Raw genomic sequence first — 20,329 nt, 5'->3', positions numbered from 1 at the left:
TTTTATCACTTATTGATTTCTTTGGGAGGCTACGCAAATTAGATTTATATAGATCAGCCACTTTCAACCTGAGATAGGCTCTTAGGTACTGCCATCTAGTGAGCATCATTTCACTGCCATTTAGTTAGCTGCATGATTCACATTTGTATCACTTCTTTACGTGATAAGACAAGTATTGTCCTCTAGTGGGCATTTGATGTAACATGTAACAACCAAAGTGTGAGTAACATCAGCCCAGATATTGCACTTCTAAGGAAATTAACATGAAAATGAACGAAGTATTATTTCTTGTACACAAATGTGAATGTTAGCAACATTTGTACCTTGTTGGATAGCTGATGACACAAGGAACTAATTAAAGTAATTTTTACACTTTGTCTCATACAATTTTTTTTTAATATGTTGCCAAGTAAACTAAGAGTGCATTTTTTATCACCACTTGTAAGTTTCGACCCACCCGTTACTTACATGTGATTGTTATTTGGGACAAACTTTTTTTTCAACGAACCACTTATTTGTTAGCTATCAGAAAATGCTGAAATAAGTGCCATATAATGAGCTGTTTTTTCTCAATTCATAGTTTTATGTGGAAAATTAATTTTAAAAAAAACAATAAAAATTCGATTATCTCGAAAACTACTAATATTCGGACGGGGTATCATACGGTCAAATTTATTGCAAAATGCCTCTAATTTAACCCCTTTCAGGGAATACATCTAATTACAGGTCACCCTGTATATATAGATGGAGCTGATTGCATTGAAAGCAAGTATGGCTCTGTAGATTAATTGTGATAATACTAGACTTTTTCTTAACCTAAGTGCCTTTAATATTTTTTAAGTGATATAAGGCTTGAAGAGATTTGTTAGCTTTTTTATCTGCATTGAAATATGATCTGACCATTCTATGTAGAAATTCATGACAGAGCCGAGGTTATGACTTGTAGTTTCTGCCTTCCCCATATTTTCAGTGCCATATGGGGTAAATATTTTGTAACCACAAAATGAAAAACATGTTTCATTAGGGAGGGAGGGTGAATAGAATCACATTAAAATACTATATGCTTTCGGTGCTAACCAAATGGAAATATTTCTTCAAGGCAAAGCCTCATCATAATAATAACTATTTATTTGTATCTTTAATTTACTTTGGTATTTTTCTATGCCCCAATAAGTCTACTCTATTCTTTATACATAATGCATGAACCATTTTTTCATTTCAGATTCAAATTTCCTTGATTCTCACTTCTGAGAAAGACACTTTGGATTTTTATTGGTAAGTTGTAATTTATAAGCAAGAAACAAGACTCCATTTTTCTTCTTTAAATCTTGAATTTATGAACTGGTTAAGCAGTGACATCATTAGCAGCCAATGTTCTAGAAGATGTTCCAAACAAAACTTGCAACCTGCTTGCTTCCATCCTTTTGCATTGAAAATAAATGTATAGGAAAGGGATAACTTTTGTTACAGTGACAGCAGTTAGTATTTTTTAATTAAAAGTATTATCATGTTTTGCAACTTCTACTTTTAATCCCTTCTGTTGGTCACATCATGTCTAGTTATAATCACTACTGTCACTGTAACTTCACATAGAGGATAATTACTTCATTTGATCGATTATAATCGATGCCATCCTATATTGATAATCAACAATGGTTGTATTGATACAAAATTGATACAAATCATTGTTGAACAAAATATTGCCATAGCGATACCTATATGTTTGTGAAATTTGAATATGCTGTAAATAACATGTGTAAGCAGTGGAACGGGGGATACTATCCCCTAGTTAAGAAAATTTTCATAAAGCATCTCCCCCAGCTAGGATAAAGCCCACTTTAGACTAAAGTATTTTCCTTAGCATTTTTCTTAACATTTGTGCCATGACTAAAATGCTACCGTGTAAAGTGAGAACTTTAGTGGCATTTCAGATGACATGGCATATTTTTTGGCATTTCTCAAGGATAGGATCCATCTTATTTCCTTCGCATTTTTCGTAGCATAACCAATCAGAAGTGACCTCTAGGTCACGAGCTCAGTTGTAATGGCGGCTGCGTGAGATGTAAACAACGTATCACTTCACATTTTTAAAACACGATAATTATTCAACCGAGAGGAATTACGCTTTGTATTAAATGGTTTTAGGTAGAGAAGCATGGCACTGATTAAATATATACTTTACAACGTTTACTGTACACGTATGGAAGAATATTTTAGTTTTTTCAATTGTAAACACTGTGCACATGCCATATATGGTGTAACTTGATGTGCCTATCATGCTGTATGTATCATACAATGTAATCTCAACAGCTAACCGAAATGTTCCATGAAATGCTTTCGTGTTAAGTGCTAGCTGCTATAAGATTTTTAGAAGCATTTACATAGCATTTATGCTAGCAAAAATATTAAAGGAAGTGCTTTCGTCTAAAGCTGGCTTAATTTGCATAAGCATCCCCTACATCTTGCATTGTCCCAATATTGATCCATTCAAATATCCTCTCCAGTTGGAAATTTCCGCTTTTGAACACTGTATGTGTGTGATATGTAGCTATAGTTTTTATATTTTATATTTCTTTTTATACTGTTACATCATGGAAGCGGCCCCGGCGCCCACCCAGCGTCGAATAACATGGGTACCTGGGGGAAACCCTGGGGGGTAAAGGCGGTCAGGGGCGTGATGCTGATCACATCACCCCCACTCACGACCGGATCAAGAAAGTGTGGGGCGTTACCCCCACACCCCCTATACGCCTTCATGGCGTGGTGCTAAGCACAGGGGAGCACTTTACTTTTTTTTACATCATCTCTCTCCCAACCCCCTCCGAAAATCAAAAATGAAAAACTGGTTCTATGAAATTTCACCTTTTTCAAAAGCCTATTTTTTATTTTTCAAGAAATCAGGTTTGCCTGCACCAGACTTGACTACCTTGACTATGAAATAAGTCTTGAATGATGAATGATGAACAGATTCTCCTGGAAAGGTTTCTGAACTTCCAAGTGCTAATCACTCATCTTCTATCCCGAAGATGAGTGTGACTGTAGCTCTTGAAAGCCTAGAAACCTTTCCACAACTCACTTGGTTGTTATCCCAAGAGAATATTTTTATCTATCTTGACTATGTTTTTATGTAACTGCATTGTACTGCAGTCTTGGCATGGCCAACTTCAAGAAGCATTTGATTTATTTTTGTGAGCCAACAGTTAACAAGATCTAGCTTTTTATGTATATTGCTTCATAGAGATTTTATAGGATATATCAAGGTAATTATTAGTAGCATGTGAGTTTTTGCATTTTCCCATTTTTGTTCCTTCATAGTAAAACCTAGACTTAAATGTCTTAAATTTGTTGCAAGGCTGATAATGCATTTGTACAGTATTGGCCATATTATTGGACTCATTAGTTGAAAAAAAATGAAACTCAGATCAACTCACTTTATGTAGAGAAATTTAACAGATTTAATGTTTTGTAATACACATTGCGTTGTTATACACACTACAAGTACTGTCAGTACTTCGTATGACCACCTTTGGCTCTTTTTGAGCCCATTTTAATCATTGTTTGTGTATAATTCCCGTTCACTCTTTTTTCTAAACTTCAAACCACGTGGTTTATGAAATTACATGTTGCTCCGAAGGTACAAATATAGAACACCCTTACAGCAACCAGAATTAATATTATTTCCTTTGTTATAACCAAAAAGTAGCATAAATAACACTGTAAACAATATACATATTGTTCCAGGCATTCTTGCAAATATACAAAGAATCCAGTGACGTGCGGTGACGTCGACACTTGGGGTAGCAGTCAGTGGCGTGCTCACGGGGGAGTGGGGTTGGTGCGGGTCACACTCCTCCCCCCCTTTAGGGCCCAGCATTCCTAAAAAAAAAGAATGTCAATAACAGGTAAAGATTACAAAATGATGAATGAGTACTAAAAAAAAGTACATGTAAACCCCACCCACATTCGAAAATAAAAAAACGATTTGATTTGACTACTAAACCAGAGATCCTGGGTTAGAATCTCAGCTTGGCCATGGGTATTCTTTGTGTGAGTCCCTTCATCAATTTTATCGTATCATCTTCGCGATTAGCCAAAAGTGGCGGAAAAATGAAGTAAAATAAACCAAATCAAGCAATCAATCAATGATTTGATTTCATTTTTGTTACTTAGCGTCGCTTTTTTCTCACATTTGGTTAATTGCGAAGATGATACGATAAAATTAATGAAGGTACAAACACAAAGAACACCCATGCCCAGGACGGGGTTCGAACCTGGAACTCCTGGTGTCGTAGCACGCTGTGATAACCACTCCCGCACAGTTGGTTGATTTGGTGTTTTAAGTCCACTTTATGCACAAAAACAAAACAGGAAACAAAACACACTTTCTTGTAGTTTCTTCAACAATATTCATTTGGTTTTTTTTAGTTCTGAGATACATTTTTCATTCCAGATTATTTCATTATTCACTGCAGAGTACAACACATAGGACAAGAATGCGCACTCATTACGGGTTCGAATCCTGGCCTGGATTGTTCATATGAGGTTCCTTCATCAATTTCATCATATCATCATCACTCATCCTCATTTTCGCAATAACCAAATGTGGCAGAAAAGCGAAGTAAAATAAACCAAACTAACAACAATATGAACGTGCATTCTCTTGCCAAAATAAATACATCCGTATTTATGACTGTTACAGGCCAATATATTAGTATATTTAAATAAAACACTACTAAAACGAGAGAGAGAGAGAACCCGAGCACATATTTGTAATTTAATCATTATATATTCCATACTTGAAAAAAAGAAAGAAAGCATAACATTATTGTCTGCACATAACACGTTCCCATTTCATAAATAATAAAACTACATCCCATATTATACAGGCACATACATATTGTACAACGTGTAAAATGTTGCGTAAATACAGAGAACTGCAGAAAATTTTACCCTGAGTTCTTTAGAGGATTTACAAAAAAATCTATGAGAAACCAATCCCCTATCTGTCCTATAGGAGATAGACTGGGGGACCTGAAAGCCTGGGCCTTCAACCATTGCAGCGGGGAGAGGGGGTAAGGGAGGTAGAGGTAAAAATCTTCATTTTCTTTCGGGAGGACGTTTCTACCTGGAAACTGGTCTGGCGGAAGAAGAGCGAGCTAGGGTATCCAGCCAGCTTTGCCCGCGGAGAACAGCGATGGAGGAGAAGAGCGTGGAAAAAAAGGTGTTGCATATGATCTGTGGTGGCTTTAACAAGACAATAAATATTGTGATTTGAATATAATTCGAGATGTGAGATTGATTGATCTATCTCTGCTAGACTAGCTACTCCTCAGTGCACGTCACTGAAAGAATCGTGCTGCCATCTATTCTTGGGACACAGTAAAATAAAGGATTCTGGGAAACAAGATTATATCGAAGCAGACAAACAGTTTAATCCCATAAATGGTTATAACAACTGTAAAATATATTTAGTTAGAACACTTTTAAAAGAAGGAAATATGCTTCTTTTTTACAATGACTCCAATAATTTGGCCAATACTGTATAGTGCTTTACAATGCCTTTTTTGTATGTATTTTCCCTTATTCCTGTGTTTTTTCACTCTTCGACTTTTTCCACAGTACAGTGTAGAAGGCAATATCTTGTTTTGTGAGTAACCATCAATTTCTGTAATGACCAATTATTTATTTTTCTGTTCTATTGAGCAATTTTAATATATCAATATGCAGTATATTGAGTGCAAGTGCCATAGCATACAGGCAAGCCTTACTACTAGAGTACTGCATCGGACCACTTTCGCTCCCTCAAACTCCTTTGAATCTCCCACGCTCGAGCGTGCTACGCTTGAACGTACCACAGTCATAGTGGAATGATTGACAACATCCCATATTTCAGAGCCTAATAAAAACACTAAGAATTAAGAAATAAAAACACTTACAAGTAACGTTTCAACCCTGTATCAGGGTCTTCCTGAGAGGAAGAACTAAACTAAAATGATGAAATACGGATACAGAAAGACTTCATACACATAGCAGGGTGACTAACCACACAAAAACAAGATTTCTCCAAAGGAAATAAATACACATCTCCTCTTGACAGTTGACTAATGAGCCTACCACACTGCCAGGTGATTGACAGGTCAAGATTAGCAAGAGTCTGGAACTACCTGTTTATCATTCCCCCACCCCTCTTGCCTTTTGGGTATAGATGAATACCTCCTCCCCTGGACTTCTTCTCTTCTCTTTCTTCCTTTTTCATTCTTCTACTTTTTCCTTCCTTCCTTCCTTCTTCTCATCCTTTCAACTTTCTCTAACACATTCTTCCATTTCTTGTTTATCTTGAGTCAGCCATTCCAATTCATGATGTCTTCCCCTTTCTTCTCTATTTCTTTGGCCTCCTTCCATTTTCTCACTAGTTCTCTCTTCTCTTTTCCTATTCACCTAGCCGAATCCCATTCTACTTCATGTCCCGTTTCTCTAGTGTGTTTGAATATGGCATTCCTGTCTCTCTTCAATCTCGCATCATCCATATGTTGCTTTAACCTGTCTTTCAGCCTCTTCTTCGTTTCCCTATGCATACACTTTCGCACCCTCTGCACTTCACCTCGTAGATAACCCCTTCCTCTCTCTTTTCTTCCTTCTTCTTGCTAGCTATACTTAACACAGTGTGTCCTCCCTTCCTGTAAGTTCTTATACCCACTTTCCTCAGCACTTTGCATATCTTCTCTGTGCCCTCTACCATACTTCTTATACCAAACCATCTCTCTTTTTCTTCCTTCTCTTCTGGTCCTCTCTGTTTTATTTCTTTCCTTCTTCTGTTGATGTTGTGTCTGTCTTTCTTTTCATAGCCATTCTCTTCCGGTTGTTCCCACAGGGTATTAATCTTGATTTCTTCTTCCCCTTTCTCTGTGCATATCTTCTTTATTTGGTCTTCCATGTTCCTTATAAAATTACGTTTTGTTGCACCACCCACATCACTTCTTGTGTGGCAGAACACTCCTGCCGAACACTTGTTTTGATACCATGTAGCCACAATGCCTATATTATGTAAGACTCAAATACAGCACATATGAAAGTATGCAATATCTACAGTCCGAAACGTAAAATGGATACACGTGCTGACAGACCTGCCTAAGTAATTGCAAACATCATTTCACAGTGCAACAACTACGTGTTCATCATTGTTCACTTACCGAAAAGGATAATCATATTCTGCGAAGTAATAAAATGTAGTTATAACATTAATTGAACATCATTTCAATGTGAAAATAATCGTAGAAACATAAAATTTCAGTCTAGGTAGTTTCAGCCCATAATCGTCTATTTCATTTTCACATATCTTGGTAAGATACACAAGACTGCATTTTAACATGGAGATGATGATTATGTTCACTTATTTTTCAATTCACTTTGTCTTTTACTTCACTGCAATAGACAAATTATGGAAATATGTGTACTAATAGGGTTCGAGAGTTCGAGTGTATTCCGCTCCTTCGAGTGTGTTCCGCTCGTTTGAGCATTTTTCGCTCGGGTGCAAGACCTATCAATTCTGTATGCCATCTAGCGTTGCCCATGTGAACTATTTGCCGTTCGAGCGAAAAACGCTCATTGCAACACTACTTAATACAATAGGATATCTAAAAGAAGTTACTGCAAAACTTAGGTACATCTGCTTGAAATATAATAGAACACCAGGAGGAAGTATTATGTTTTAACTCACATTAATGAATATGGACTAATATTTATGCCTGTCTAAACACAGATGTACTGTATACCATCATAAACACTCTTATCAAAATCCCCCCTGCACATACTCGAAATCATTATCATCACACCATCATTAACAATTCACACCTGTAATATTTTTTTAAACAATGGCTATAAACTTGTGATGCCTATAAAAATTGCTTTATTGCAAGCAAGGTGAGAAATAAATTTTCACATCTATTTTTTTGTCAGCGGAAAATAATTTTAATTTAATAGGGCACAAATACTTTCACAGGGTGCTTCGACATTACCTCTTTTCCAGTGTTTTCTCTTTATTGTTCCTTTGTTCACTTTGTTCTTTGCCTCAGCCACCCCCCCCCCCTTCTATCCTCTGTATCCATAGCTACCACTCTGGTTGATAATAGTTTCCCATCTATAGCACATGCTCCCTCATATGGCATTTTGTGAAACATCTGGTGATAACTGGCTGTACTGAAGAAGGTGTTTAAAATATGTAGATGGTGTGGAGATTCAGTTGACCATTTTGTTAGTGCAAGTGACATACCAGTGGCTATAGTAGTGCTGCATATCTTTACACTCGTAGAATATGCAGACATGGTGGCATTGTTATACAAGCATGTTTTCTAACTGGTGGAGTGGTTGTGGCAGTCTCATTTAGGGCTGAGCCGATACCACCATGTGCCGATATCGATACCCTGACCGATTCCAACCGATACCGATACTTGTATAGTTCCAGTTTAAAATAATAAAGAATAGTTACTGAGTAATAAAACTCATCACATTACATTATATTAATCACATTAAATAACTCCCAAATTATTCTCATGTACTTTAAAATATCTTGTGACATTTTATGTGAACTTCTTTCTAGATGCAGAACATGCAAAAAAAGAAGTAGTAGTTTTGAAATGTCGCAAGCCTTTTTAAAGTGTTGAGGTTGCACCGAAAAATCTGTGGATTATTATAAGTGTCCCTGCTTCATTTCATGATCCCCAATTTCATGTATACAACATTCTTCTCGTTTGAATTAACCTGGAGAGGGAGGAAAACAACTTAAAAATGTATACAAATACATATACAGATACTTATCAATTTAATGGAAACACCTGAAAAAGTGCAACTTACTAGATTAACATGGCGTTGGACTACCTTTCGCCCTCAGAACAGCTCTGATGCGATGTGGAATGGAGTCATAGAGGTCGTGAATGGTAGCAAGTGGAATATTACACCATTCCTCATGCAGTGCATCACTCAGTTCTGGGAGAGAGGATGGAGGAGAACATCTGTGCCAGATTCGTGTATACAAAAAAGACCACAGATGTTCAATTATGTTCAGGTCTGGGGATTGGGTGGGCCAGGGGAAGTGTTCAACTCCCTCCCGATGTTCCTCAAACCATGCCTCAACAGCTCTAGCTGTGTGAATGAGTGCATTATCATTCTGAAATATGGCATTGCTCGAAAACAACATTTGGACCATCGGATGCATGTGTTTCCCTAAAATGGTGACATAATAATGGGCAGTAATGCGACCGGTTAGCGTCAGCACAGGACATACTAAAAACCAGGATATTGCAGCCCGCAGCATCACAGAGCTGCCGCCATGTTTCATGGCTGGCAGGAGACACTACGGATCATATGCTTCTTTGGGTGTCCGCCTGACATAAACACAGCCCATGGTTTGAAGTAAGGTGAACGCTGACTCATTCGACCATGTCACACGTTTCCAGTTATCAGCAGTCCATGTTGTATGTTTGCAGCACCATTTGGGTCAAGCTAAAGCATTATGGTCCTTTATCAGTTGTTTTGCCTGTGCAACCCGACCCCGTATGTCCATATCATGTAAGTCGCGGCGGACTGTGATTGTTGACACATGCTGATTGAGTTCCTCCGTCACTTGCACCGCAGTCGCACGACAGTTTGTAGTGACAATTCGCTTTAATGCTCGGCGGAACCTGTCACTCAGGGTTTTCTTCCGACCACTGTTCCTCTTCGCCGATGTGGTTTTGCCGTGAGTTGTGTAGGCTGTCATCACCTTGGACACTGTCCCTCACGACACACCCAACACACTTGCCATTTTTGTCACACTCGCACCACATAACCGAGCGCCAACAATTTGCCCTCTTTGGAAATCAGAGAGATTGCCCATTTTCCATTATCACCATTAGCTGAGTTCACTGCACACTGCTATTCTACTGCTCCTCACGTAGTATGGAGGTTGACCTACCACACCACCACCAACAGCCTGGCGCTAGGTTCAGTGCTTGACCATTGCCAACTCAGACATCTGACGTGTTTCGACTCGACCTCCAGGTGTTTCCATTAAATTGATAAGTACAAGGTGTGGCTAGAAAAAAACCGGACTGATGCTACAAAATCTTTTATGGGTTATTTTGTACAATACGAACAATATCCCCTTCAAAGTACTTCCCTGCACTATCGTTACACTGCTCCATACAAACCTTCCATTGCTGGAAATCATTTTCTGAAACCATGTTCATGACCTCCGTCGCTTTTGTTTTCATAGATTCTACGGTCGTAAATCTGGTTCCTTTCAGTGCTGATTTGACCTTTGGGGAAAAGAAAGTGACACGGAGCTAGATCCGGTGAATAGCATGGATGTTTTAACACTGGGATCCCATGCTTGGCCAAAAAAGCCTTGACTGACAATGGCATGTGGGCAAGAGCATTGTCCTAATGAATAATCCATGACTTGCTTTTCCACAAATCAGGTCGTCGTGTTCTTGCTCACAAAGGGTCGTCAGCACTGTAATGTAATAATGTTGGTTGACAGTTTGACCTTCGGGTACCGAATTTGAATTAATTCACCGACATTTGCAATGTTTGATTCCATTTTTGACGTGCAAGGCCGTCCAGGACGCGAGTCTTCTGCAATCACTTCTCGTCCCTCTCTAAACCTTTGAAACCACTCAAACACTTGCTTGCGTGATAAACATTCATCTCCCTACACTTCCTTCAACAAACTATGAGTTTCTGTGGTGGATTTTCCAAGTTTCGTAAGAAACTTCACATTGATACGCTGTTCCACTTTCACACTTAACAAAGCTTCCGACAAAGCACAGATGTACGGTTTACTTCATCGACAAGCTACAGCAGAACTGAGCACCGTGCACCCTGGGCAATCACACAGTCGATAGGCAGGATATCACGTTATTCACTCATGCACCTCTCCACCTTGACGCGCTTGTCATTTGTCGACAGCAACATCAATCCGGTTTTTTTCTAGCCACATTCGTATCTGTATATTTAATGCTCATTTGGCCCGGCTCTTTATATGACCTGCTGTCCATTATTCTCTGCCATTTTCAATAAAAACAAGTCACTGTGCAGTGTCTGTATTGGCCAACAGTCGCACAGAAGGGTAGAGCACAAGAAGAAAATCCACAACCATCCCTCCCACAGCGACAATCTTCCCTTTCCCAAGAACTCCAGAATGTGCATAGCATGATAACAATGCTGGTTTTGAAAACGTCCATGTCCTTATCTTACCCCACGAGTTTGTGAGCAAGAATTGGCAATGAATGGTTTCTTTTATTTCCACATAGTGTTGACCAAAAAGCAGTTACATGCCTTCAGTGTCATGTTTGTATGCAGTGCTTTAGGCCTGCCTTTCATCTTGTCACCTACTTCCCAGGAGGGTGCACCGGAAATGTACATGGAATTCCTGTGCGGGTGAACGAACCTTTGAAAAGGACAAATCTTAACAAATGAGTTGTTTTTCTTGGCCACTCTACCCACTCAAAATGTTTGGTATCGGAGAAGAAAATTCAATCGATGCTTACCGATATCGCCCTAGTCTCATTTACATGGTCACTGTGGATTAAGTGTGGTGTTTACAGCATGCAGATTGGATAGATGTGGCAAACTGATCCCTTGCATCGTGGATGCTATTTTACAAATCAAACAACCAGGCATGTTCTGATATGTGCTCACAAGTGTATTATGGCATTTTTGAAATCTTGTTATAAGATGTGCTGGAACTGCTGCACTGCAATGGTCTCTTCCATTGCATCAGCGAACAGTGATGAATGCCGGGGATGCATGGATATATGGGTGCCACTACTTTCGGAATTAGAAGCTTATCCTTTAGTAGTAACAACCAAATACCACTGGAACAATCACCACAGTCTGCCTCCAGCTAGCTAGTCGATAGCGGTTGGGATACCACCGAAGGTTTTCATTGAATCTATTTAGGCAATATTGAATAAAAGTGGGAAACAATTCAATTTAAATTAAAATAGACGTGTATTAAAATATATATTAAAAAATATGAATTTATGGTTACAATGACTGTAATAAGAATTGTTCAATAGAACTGAAATCGTCAAAAGAATCAATACTTGTTATAAATTTTTAGTTTGACTTTTATAATTCTTGCTAATACTGAATCTTTTTAAGAAGGTTATTATGCAATGTCACTTTGACCTGTTACATGGTTTTCTTCTTTCTCACCAACTGGACGACTGCATTGGTCTTACTTTTATCCTTGAAGTCCTAGTTGTTGGTTGGATCCTGAGGGTCTGCACTTCATTGTACATGGGCAATCCAGTACTATAACTATGTTCTGCACCCACCCACAACTTTCAGTTATGCACCTTTCAGTTATACACCTCTACTCGATTAAAAAAAACAAAAAAACTTTCCTTTATAAAATATTATAAACAACATTTTTAGTTTCACCTCCAGGAGCAGGAATAAATAAATTCTTTGGGGAACCCACTCTTGAGCAAGCAACATAAAGTTGTCCATGGGGGAAATATGGCAATCTAAAATTCACTCTGCAGTACTTAATAGCTTAGCGATTCCGAAAACTATGGATTCGACACTTATGTAGGTCAAGTTTGACATTTTATTTTTCACCCCCTCTCACCCTCCATGCCAACAGGTGATGAACTTGGAGTTGAACGGCATTCGGAGTGTCACTATTCATCTTAGTGACCCTGAAAACTATAGATTCCACACTAATATCTGTCGTTTTCAGTTATTTTTATATGCCACTCCCTTCCCACTTCCACCCCTAGGGGTGCCAGAGGTGTCTTACCCCCACAGTATTTCCTTCCAAATTGTAAGTCATATGTGTACCAAGTTTGGTTGAAATTACTCCAGGCATTCGAGAGTTATGCTGGAACAAACATATACACGCACATAAATCCAATTTTATATATATAGATTCATTCAAGCCTATATTTATATTAGTCATATACAAATATGAAAATACAGTGATATTCTCCACTTCAGAAAAGATAATTTGAATCAATGTAAAAACTAGTACGAAAGGTACAGAGACAACAGGTTTAATATTGACGTATCTTATTACAACTGACATTTGATCAATTTTAGTAATATCTTTGGTTGTATCTAAAATATGGGAAAAAATGGTACCTTTAGAACATTATCTTTTATGCCACTCAACACCTGTTTTGAAGTAAGTTCATTTTGAATAGCAGGACCTAAGTATTTTGTCTTGCTTTTCTCATTTTCAACATGAATTTTAAGAAGTGAGTCATGCCTCACTAAAAAGTCTTATGATAAGAAAATTTCCAGAACTACTTTGTACGTTGAAAATATATTTTAACGTTCCTTACATCTTATTTTAACATTCCTTACATCTTCTCATGCCCCCTGAGAGCCAAGAAAGTACAGGTGGATAATGTTATTATTACATCTAAAATTCTTTTAATGATTTCGTGCCATTTATCCAGACCTTGTTGCAACATTGTTTGAACATCTTTATGATTTTTCCAGGCATTCAAGTGAATTTGGCACATTTTGTGTTCTTTGATGTCTTCACTTAAACCTTTCCAATCATTATTTTTTCAAACGTTAAAGTTGAAAGGAAAACTTTTGTGAACTATCGGTCTGTCTTAATTTATCATTCTTACTATGACCACGAACTCATGTGCCCCCCCTGCACCATGGGGGTTGCGGGGGTGTTATTTACGCCACTGGGGCAATCCCATTCCATACTCGCACACACACAGCTGGTAATGCAGAAATGCACCATGTTTTTTGTTTAGCAATGTGCCCAATAGTATTAACTTTTGGGACACGATTATTATTAAATATATATTATATGCTATTTCTACCTTTCCTTTTGGATGATGCTGCAGGCACATGTTACATGCTGTATCTCAGACACTTTTTTGAATCGGATCCATATTTACACAACCATTTTTGTCTGGAATAATCAATACTTTCACATCTGGAAATATTGCAGATTCTTCTTGATTCACCCTGTGTTCATATAGCATCTCCTCCCACCCACATATACACAAGGGCAAAAATGAGTGGCATAGATGTAACCAGATAACACATTTCACATAATTCCGCTTCAGATACCACCCTGAATGTATGCTTCTAGTTTTGGGTTGCTATATTTCATATGTGAAACTCCAGGATGCTGCTGAATAGAAGCCTGGTGGTGGGGGAAACTGAAAGAAAAGAAATTCAGAAACTCTTCTGTACTTTACACAATAGATTCACAAACTCATAGATGAACTTCTTTGGCTTCTTAATTTTGTGTTCCTACATAACTGTATATCTCTTTGCTCTGGATTTTTCAAATTTCTTATCGTGGAAATCAATTTCTGAACTGGACGGACACATGATAATTTAGAAAAGACTTAAGACTACGTCCACGCATTTAAGAAGAAATAATGTTCATGAAAGTGTGTAGTCTTAATCATTTCTGCTATCCTTCCCGATTCTAGAATATTAGTGCATCCTGAAGAAACATCGGAACACCGGGACAATTGATACCATTCTGGGACATGTAGCAACCCTGCTCTAGTTCGTACTCTGACAACTAACACAGTTTCTAGCTTTTTGAAGGTATGCAGTTGAATACTTAATTTATTACCTTTTTTGTGAATCTTAGTTTAGATGAAACTTGGAATGCATTTTGAGTTGGCTTTTCCTTAAGTGCTTACTGCTCTCAGGCAGAGGGATGCGTAAGTTTTCTTTAGCAAATTGTTCATGACTATTTGTGTCTCTCAGCAGCTTGTTTGGCATTTTGTTTCAATTGTTGAAGCTATCATTGCGTAAAACAAAGAGACTAAACATTTGCTTGGTAGTACTTATGCATCCCATTCTACATGGAATTCATTACTCTCCAAGTGAATAAATTGCATTGTCTTTCAGAAAAATGTAAAATCTATAAGAATTGCACAAATGGCTGCAGAAAAAAATAGCCCAGTGATATTCTCCACTTCAGAAAAGATAACCCTGTCGAAAAAAGCAGCATTTGGAGATGTGCACGACTTATTTGTGGATGAAAAAACAGCATACGATGGACCAATTTGTTACACAGTGCACACAAGGCGTAAGTTTGTCGAAGGTGACTACAGGCTCCATATGGTTGATGTTGAGGAACAGCACTGCTCTGCCATAATCTGCCATGACAGCATAGATCCAGCAAAAATTCACGAATTGCTTAGTAACTCAAATACAGGTTCCAACTTCCGAAACCATAACTACCTGAGTAAGTATGATTGGATGCATTACGCAAACTATGGTGAAGTGGTTCATTATCGAAATACTCAAAAATTCTTCGACCGTTTGGGAGAGCTCTACGGAATTGAAAGCGAATTACAAGAAGATGAGAATGTAAATGAAGACAATGGAAACGAAGAGGACGATGAAGATGATTATCTTGACATGGATACTTTCAAGCGTTTTATTTTGTTCGTTGATGCATCGGAAATGGATTCCATATCCAGCGGTGAATTCAGTGTTAAATCAACGAATGAATGGGTCTCTATTCTACAAAAGGAAGCAGCGGATGAAGAAGAGAAACCCATTGGATTCATCATTGATAATGATTGCATATTTATTAAGAACAAGTGGAGATATGGATGTGTTCTTGTTGATGCTGCATCTCAAAGATGTTTTGCTTTTGTGTTGGAAGACTTTTACACTACCAAAGCAGCACTAAGGAAGAGGGGTGAATTTGTTAATATAGTTTCATCAAATTACACATATTCAATGAAGGACTTTGAGAAAAATTAATTGTTTTATTACTGCAGTGAAATTTTGTACCAGTGGCTCAGGAAGTACTGCTGTAATTTGCAGTTTTGCTCATCCATAAACTTTTAAAGGATTATTTGTTTGTTTTTCATTTGTGTATTGTTAGATGACTCTTCTGGTCAACGTTTGTTGCTGGCCCATGGCTGAGCACATTATTCTGTGGTGCATTCCACGAAAAGTTGTCCTACCCCACGTGAATAACAAAATGCATTAATTAGTGTTTTTAATTGATTGATTGATTGATGGATTTGATGTTTTAAGTCCACTTTGTGCACAGTAAGGCTAATCGAGACTGGACCTACAGTTTAAAGTGGGATCCGAACCACTATGTGCCTCCACCAGGTATCGAACCTGGGACCCCTTGATTATAAGGCCACAACGCTACCACTGTGCCATTGGGGAGGCCCTCTAGTGTTTTTAATTACATTAAGGTTTAATTGTTTGTGAATGCATATAATTTGCACATTTCACCAACAAAAATTATTAGCATCTGTAGCCTATATGCTTCACAGACAAATGAAGTCATATTCTACTACATTTTAGTGTCACACATGCAACACATTTTCGTTAATGCTTTTCATGCATTCATGCTATGTCATCACACTCAAGTTTTTACTTTGTTAGCTGACACCACAAAGTACTTGATAATTCTATGATAATTCTAATCTTTGCAATTAGCGAAAAGTGGCAGAGAAGCGAAGTAAAATAAACCAAATCAATTAATCACATGTCCTGTACACAGGGATTTTAAAGCAGGGACCTGTAACGTAACCCAACTTGTAACGCTGTCAAGTTACGAACGGAACTATAGATATGCGTTACAATGGCATTGGCGTTCCACACAGTACCGGACAGATTGGACCTACCTACAACCTGGATAAATTAGGCGTACCGTTACTCAACGACCCATTCGCTTCAGGTACTGAGTGGAACGGTTCTCGGATGGAACGGGTACGATCGTACCCATACATACTGTACCTGAACGGTAGCTACCGGGTACGAAATCGAACCACAAGTTGGTAACCGGTACTGAAGCACTATGACCAGCGCTTGTTATTAAAATACCGGTACGTGGATAGAAATGAATGAAGCGGGTAACATTTGTAACAGGAACTTACAGTACGTATCATAACATACTGAGGGTATCCGAATTAAGTTTACTGTCAATCAAAATTCCACAGCAGCAAATGGAATACCGATAAATATACACTTCGTTGTTTAAAAAATTATTATAATAACTTTAGAAAAAAATAATGCGTGATCTTTCTGGATAATTATTTATCCGAAAAATATGTATAAATAATATCTAGTTTATCTTTCATTAATTTGTTAATAATGGTATCAGCTATGCAAAAATTTCGAAGACGTCACTCTGGCAAACTATTAACAATAGATACAATTAGTTTAACAAGCTCATGTAGAATATACTAATTACAACGACCTTCGCAGAAAGTCGATATTCGTCCTTCAGGCAACCTGTTCCTAGGAGGCATGCGCAGTAGCACCATTACGTTTAGAACAAGTAGAAAAGTGAAATTGAGTTTGACGGTAGCTTATGCTAATTAGAGCACGGCAAATCAACATGATTGTGGAAAACCGGAAGTTGATGGATGCCATATTGAAAAATGTTACTTCTTAAGATAGAGACGTGAAATTCGGTTTGACGGTAGCTTATGCTAATTAGAGCACGATAAATCAACATGATTGTGGAAAACCGGAAGTTGATGGACGCCATATTGAAAAGTGTTACTTTTTAAGATAGAGAAGTGAAACTCGGTTCAACGGTAGCTTATGCTAATTAGAGCACGATAAATCAACATGATAGTGGAAAACCGGAAGTTGATGGACGCCATATTGAAAAGTGTTACTTTTTAAGATAGAGAAGTGAAACTCGGTTCAACGGTAGCTTATGCTAATTAAAGCATGGCAAATCAACATGATTGTGAAAAACCAGAAGTTGATGGATGCCATATTGAAAAATTTTACCTTTTAAAATATAGAAGTGAAATTCAGTTTGATGGTAGCTTATTCTAATTAGAGCATGGCAAATCAACATGATTGTGGAAAACCGGAATTTGATGGACGCCATATTGAAAAATGTTACTTCTTAAGATAGAGAATTGAAACTCGGTGTGACGGTAGCTTATGCTAATTAGAGCATGGCAAATCAACATGATTTTGGAAAACCGGAAGATGATGGACGCCATATTGAAAAATGTTACTTCTTAAGATAGAGAATTGAAACTCGGTGTGACGGTAGCTTATGCTAATTAAAGCATGGCAAATCAACATGATTTTGGAAAACTGGAAGTTGGTGGACGCCATATTGAAAAATGTTACTTCTTAAGATAGAGAATTGAAACTCGGTGTGACGGTAGCTTATGCTAATTAGAGCATGGCAAATCAACATGATTTTGGAAAACCGGAAGTTGATGGACGCCATATTGAAAAATGTTACTTCTTAAGATAGAGAATTGAAACTCGGTGTGACGGTAGCTTATGCTAATTAGAGCATGGCAAATCAACATGATTGTGGAAAACCGGAAGTTGATGGACGCCATATTGAAAAATTTTACTTCTTAAGATTGTGAAAATGTCGCCCCCCTATCCCTCGTTTCTATCCGGCCCTCTGGATTACTTCCTACTTTCATTCCTCAATCTCTCCTTTCACCTCACCCTGGGTGCCAAGCGAGCAGATTATATTTGCGCCGGAATTACAAAAAGGAGGGGTTTCACATAACAATTTATATTTGTATGTCCCTGGTTCGTTTACACATATACAGCAAGTGAATATACAGGTTTTTAAATGGACAGTACCGTAGTTCTTGAAATTATAACATTCTCGTAGGATATATTGGTTTATTATACGTAGTTATATATATACATATTTTACAGAGCGTTTCCATGAGTGTCTTGCATAGACCAAATTACCAATTCTCTAAATCAATATATTTTGCGTACCTATGGCATAACCATCGGCACTTCCCTTACCACCGAGTTAGCAAAACTATCTCGGTGTGCCTATCCTCAGCTTAAATGATATTCCGTTACAAATGCGTTTTCTTACGCCTTCTCTCTTTCTTTTGGGCATCAATTAATCAAATTCGGGAATATCCACATAATCAAAGCCTTTTCTAAAAGGGGACTTGGGACAGCAACAGGGGCTGGCATAACCAGATGCTACATTATGATATCCAGTTTAGCCACCATAAGTGGACTAAACTTGAGGAGACGTTCCTCTTTCGTCGATCAATGGGGAAACACTGTTGGACCGTTCCACTGCCAACGGTCCTTTGTAAGACAGCTAACTCCCCCCAACCGGGGAGGTAAAAAACAGGGGAATCTAACATCCAGCAAAGCACAATCCAATAATATACACTTACAAGCAATAATAACATAAAAGTACACTCATGGAAACATATTACTTAACCCTACCCTCGTAGCTGGCCAGCAATTAATTATTACAATATACCAAAACCAGTAATGGTCAATCCGACCGTTACATAGTTCCCCCCTTCAAGAGGAACAAGAAGAAACAATACACTCAAAACAAGATTACCATATTTACAAAATCATCCAACTCAATTACACAATACCCACTAAAGTATTCAACTGTTCTCAGAGTATCTGAAAAATGAAATAGTCACTAGTTCATTCACTTTATCACATTGTCCACAATGTTCACAGATTCACCAAGCTTCCTCTTCCTTGTGAAGTCCGCCACTGAAGTATCCTCTCTAGGATGAAGTCTTCCTGACAGCATCTTCTTTGAAGTTGGTTTTCTTTGGTACCTGGTTCGACTCTTCACCGAGTCCCTGGTTTGACTCCCAACTGAGTCCCTTGGTTCGACTCTGACCGAGTCCTTGGCTTCGACTCCTGACCGAGTCTTGGTTCGACTCTCAACAGAGTCCTGGTTCGACTCTCAACCGAGTCCTTGGTTCGACTCTCAACCGAGTCCTTGGTTCGACTCTCAACCGAGTCCTTGGTTCGACTCTCAACCGAGTCCTGGTTCGACTCTCGAACCTAAATTCGCAATGTGTCTTTCTGTTTACAACTTGGAGACACGCAAATAAATAAACAGTGTTGTGAAAATGAAGAAAATGGGGTAAGTTATATACAAATGAAAACTAAAATTAAAAAAAAAAAATAACAAATAAAAGAAGATCCGCGGTCGGCTATTATGACAACTGGGATTGCTGTCTAGGCGGCCCGACGGTAGTCTTCCTAACCCTCATTAGGAGCTTGTCGCGTGGCTCCCCTCAACAGTTTGCTGTCCTTCCACCTCGCAGCAAAAGCTGGTGGTTTATGGCTGGACAACTGGCCTGGTTCACCTTCCACAATCGGACAATCCTTCCCATTCTTTGCCCTGAAAGTATCTTCTTTAATCCTTCCAGACATTAAACATGGACCTGAGTGTTCCGTTTCAAGTTCACCATTAACGCCACGCAATCTGCCAGATATAGTGTGCTCTTTCAGCCACACCTTGTCTCCAATGCGAAATTTACATGGCTTACGTTTGATCTCGTTCTCTTCATCTGGGAACATCTGATGTAAGGCTGGG

At 38.3% G+C, this 20,329-nt stretch overlaps 2 protein-coding genes across 3 annotated transcripts in view; both read left to right on the top strand.

The window, feature by feature from the left end:
• Positions 1 to 20,329, top strand: part of LOC145979567 (peroxisomal leader peptide-processing protease) — a 606,981-nt gene that overhangs the window by 40,235 nt on the left and 546,417 nt on the right. For both annotated transcript variants that reach the window (XM_083112540.1, XM_083112539.1), the window contains exon 2: positions 1,223 to 1,275. The gene's annotated coding sequence lies outside the window, so the exon portion shown is untranslated. The remainder of the gene's footprint in view (positions 1 to 1,222; positions 1,276 to 20,329) is intronic.
• On the top strand, positions 1,715 to 15,831 carry LOC145979569 (uncharacterized). Its single transcript, XM_083112542.1, has 2 exons — positions 1,715 to 1,743; positions 14,884 to 15,831. Exons 1-2 carry the CDS (start codon positions 1,720 to 1,722, stop codon positions 15,748 to 15,750), a joined length of 891 nt encoding a protein of 296 aa, XP_082968668.1. The 5' UTR covers positions 1,715 to 1,719; the 3' UTR covers positions 15,751 to 15,831.

The sequence above is a fragment of the Lepisma saccharinum genome, chromosome 26 (assembly GCF_977018435.1).
Source record: "Lepisma saccharinum chromosome 26, izLepSacc3.1, whole genome shotgun sequence".
In the NCBI taxonomy this organism is placed as follows: Eukaryota; Metazoa; Arthropoda; class Insecta; order Zygentoma; family Lepismatidae; genus Lepisma; species Lepisma saccharinum.
This window is presented reverse-complemented; position numbering and strand designations above follow the sequence as displayed.

Coding starts and splice junctions, on each gene's coding strand:
- LOC145979569 (XM_083112542.1), top strand. CDS start 1,720: ATGTTTGTGAAATTTGAATATGCT. Junction 1,744..14,883: donor TTGTGAAATTTGAATATGCT/GTAAATAACATG, acceptor ATTGTCTTTCAG/AAAAATGTAAAATCTATAAG.